At 27.6% G+C, this 2584-nt stretch overlaps 2 protein-coding genes across 2 annotated transcripts in view; one reads left to right on the forward strand and one right to left on the reverse strand.

Moving 5' to 3' along the window:
- Window positions 1-914, reverse strand: part of LOC108690310 — a 1500-nt gene extending 586 nt beyond the window's left edge. Inside the window, exon 1 of the mRNA XM_018197533.1 lies at window positions 567-914. Within this exon, the coding sequence (XP_018053022.1) occupies window positions 567-779 (213 nt within the window). The 5' untranslated portion in view covers window positions 780-914. The remainder of the gene's footprint in view (window positions 1-566) is intronic.
- Window positions 1-2584, forward strand: part of LOC108690300 (sperm-associated antigen 6-like) — a 24127-nt gene that overhangs the window by 11117 nt on the left and 10426 nt on the right. The gene's annotated exons all lie outside the window — the stretch shown is intronic.

The raw sequence follows: 2584 nt of genomic DNA on the forward strand, positions 1-2584 counted from the left end.
ATTACTTTAATTTAATGTTAAAATTTTATGAATTTAATCTAACACAACTCTTGAATAATTGTGTGTAAAATAATTAAGAACAAATAGTTGCAGCAATATTATATAGAATTGATATTTTTACACAATTTAAAACGATCAATATCAAAAATAATCAGATATTTAATTGATACTTTCAGGATTTTTATACAAGTTTACTTATTTGTATACATTTTTTTATATTTCGCGCGTACTCTACGAGTTATATTAAAAAAAATATCTAGCTGCACTATATATATAAAGCTGTTATATGTATAAAAATTATTATATTAAAAAATTTGTTATATAGAAGTATATATAGAAGTGTATAAAAAAAAAAGAAAAATTATCGATATAGTCTATACATACATGCGCGCGCGCACATATATATATATATATATATATATATATATATATATATGCTCAAATTACACTTTAAAACGTAAATTCTCTGTTACTTAATTGATCCAACAATGACTTAATAATTTAATTTATTCATCTGTTTCGTCGTTGGGTTTAATGCTAGCGTAATTGTTCATGTTTCTATTCACCCTTAACATTTTGAGAAAACTGCCTAGTACCAATATAGTTTTTCTGTGCCTCCTAAAAATCCCGGCGTACAATTCTTCTCGTACATCTCTTCTGTCACTGACGTCGGAATCAATACTTGATACTGAAACAACTGAAGGTTTTGCCGAGACCGGTTGATGATAATTGTTGGTCTCACTCGTGTTAAGAATCGTGCATTGTTGATTATTTTTCATTTTGGTCGTTAACTCCTTTCTCTTTTCTTCTTATTTTTTATTTCTGTTTCTTAATGTATGTTCTTTAATGTATCATTCACACAAATATATAATTAACAAACTTCATCATTTCTATAAAATGTTAAAATTTTATAATTTTTCAGATACATAAAAAAATTTTTAACTGCAGCTTTTAATAAACTTTTGTAATAGATTTTTGTAATAGATAGTATTTGCGCGTGATTTTGAAAAGACTGATTAGGAGACTTTGCAGAAGAGATGTTACAGATACACTAGTACATATGTGTAATAGAATTTATAGAGATAAAACGTTTCTGATTTTACGTCATTCAAACTGTCACTTATCTTGAAAATTTAAGGCAGTTATCTCGTCTCGTTGTCAATGTTTTATGTACTGAGCGCTCGCGATTACATGATATCAAAATGACACTTATGATATGTCTATATGAATGATCTAATGATTATTACAGTAAATCAATGCATTTTTTCTTAAAGTGTAACCCGAACTAGCTATATATTCTTTAATCTCTAATCATTAAATCGTCATTTAAGTTCAAATTATATCAGTCTCTTGTATGTAGTTCCATATAGTTTTTTGATATTTTTACGAAGCAATACTCGAACGCAAAAGTATAAGTTTTTAATTTCTTAGAATGTACATTTATCCACTCCAAATGTATTTTCATCTAAAAATACAAATTTAACTTTAAACGGTGCAAATTAAGCACAAATAATTATTCGTCAGCTGTTTTCACGGAATTCTCAGGTTGATCCAATAATCTTTCTTAAACTGCAATAAGTGTAAAATTAACAATGATTTTTTATACTTTTGTCATCAGAATTTGATGAAATGTAGCTGAAAACGTTCATGTTGCAATATCTTCTATTATACATCAGTATCGTAGCTTCACTAACGATCCAACATCAAGCAACAAACTGTAAACAGAAGAGAGCAAGCAATGTAGATTTAGGCCCAGTTGCACCAATGTCACTTTGATTTTAAGCGAGTCTTAAAACTCTATCTGTCTCGTTTTAAAGCCAAAAAGAGACAGAGACAGAAAGAGTTTTAAGCCTCGTTTAAAATCAAAGTAACGTTGGTGCAATCGGGCCTTAAACAAATACACGCAGAAACGCAAGCAAATAAATGTGATATAAAATATTTTCAAAAAGTCAAAACACGGCACATATCTATTCAAATTAAAAGAATTTAAGATGCATAAAATAATAAAAATACTCGCAAAATAAAAATAAAAATCGCATAATTAATACAGATCGAAAATTAGCCATCAAAGATAGATTTTCAATTTTTTTTTCATAAAATCTTTCTTTTTTTTCATAAAATCATCTTTATACTGTCCTCATCATTTTGCATACGGATATTAAAATACAACTATCGAAAAATAAATATGTTTCAGAATGTATCGGAAATATTTGGATATAAAATATCTAGAATGACCAGATTTCATCTAGGGTAAATTAGGACATTTCTAATCAAAAAATAGTCAACAAAAGATATATATCAATTGTACACGAGCCAATTGTGCACAGCGCTAAAAAAAAATAAAAGAAACTCCCTACGCAGAAGTTGCTGTGATTGCACGCAATGAGCAATTACTACAGTGTACAAGTAAATCGCTCTCGTACAAAAGCAGGCCAAAAGTAGACCTAAAATCCAAAAGTAGGATAAAAAAAAGGGTATTTTAAGTTAAATTGCACAAAATAAGTTGTATATTTTAATTCAAAAATAGAAGAAAAAGAGTTATACATACACATACATACATACATACACATATATATATATATAT

This window comes from Atta colombica, unplaced genomic scaffold (genome assembly GCF_001594045.1).
Source record: "Atta colombica isolate Treedump-2 unplaced genomic scaffold, Acol1.0 scaffold307, whole genome shotgun sequence".
Lineage (NCBI taxonomy): Eukaryota > Metazoa > Arthropoda > Insecta > Hymenoptera > Formicidae > Atta > Atta colombica.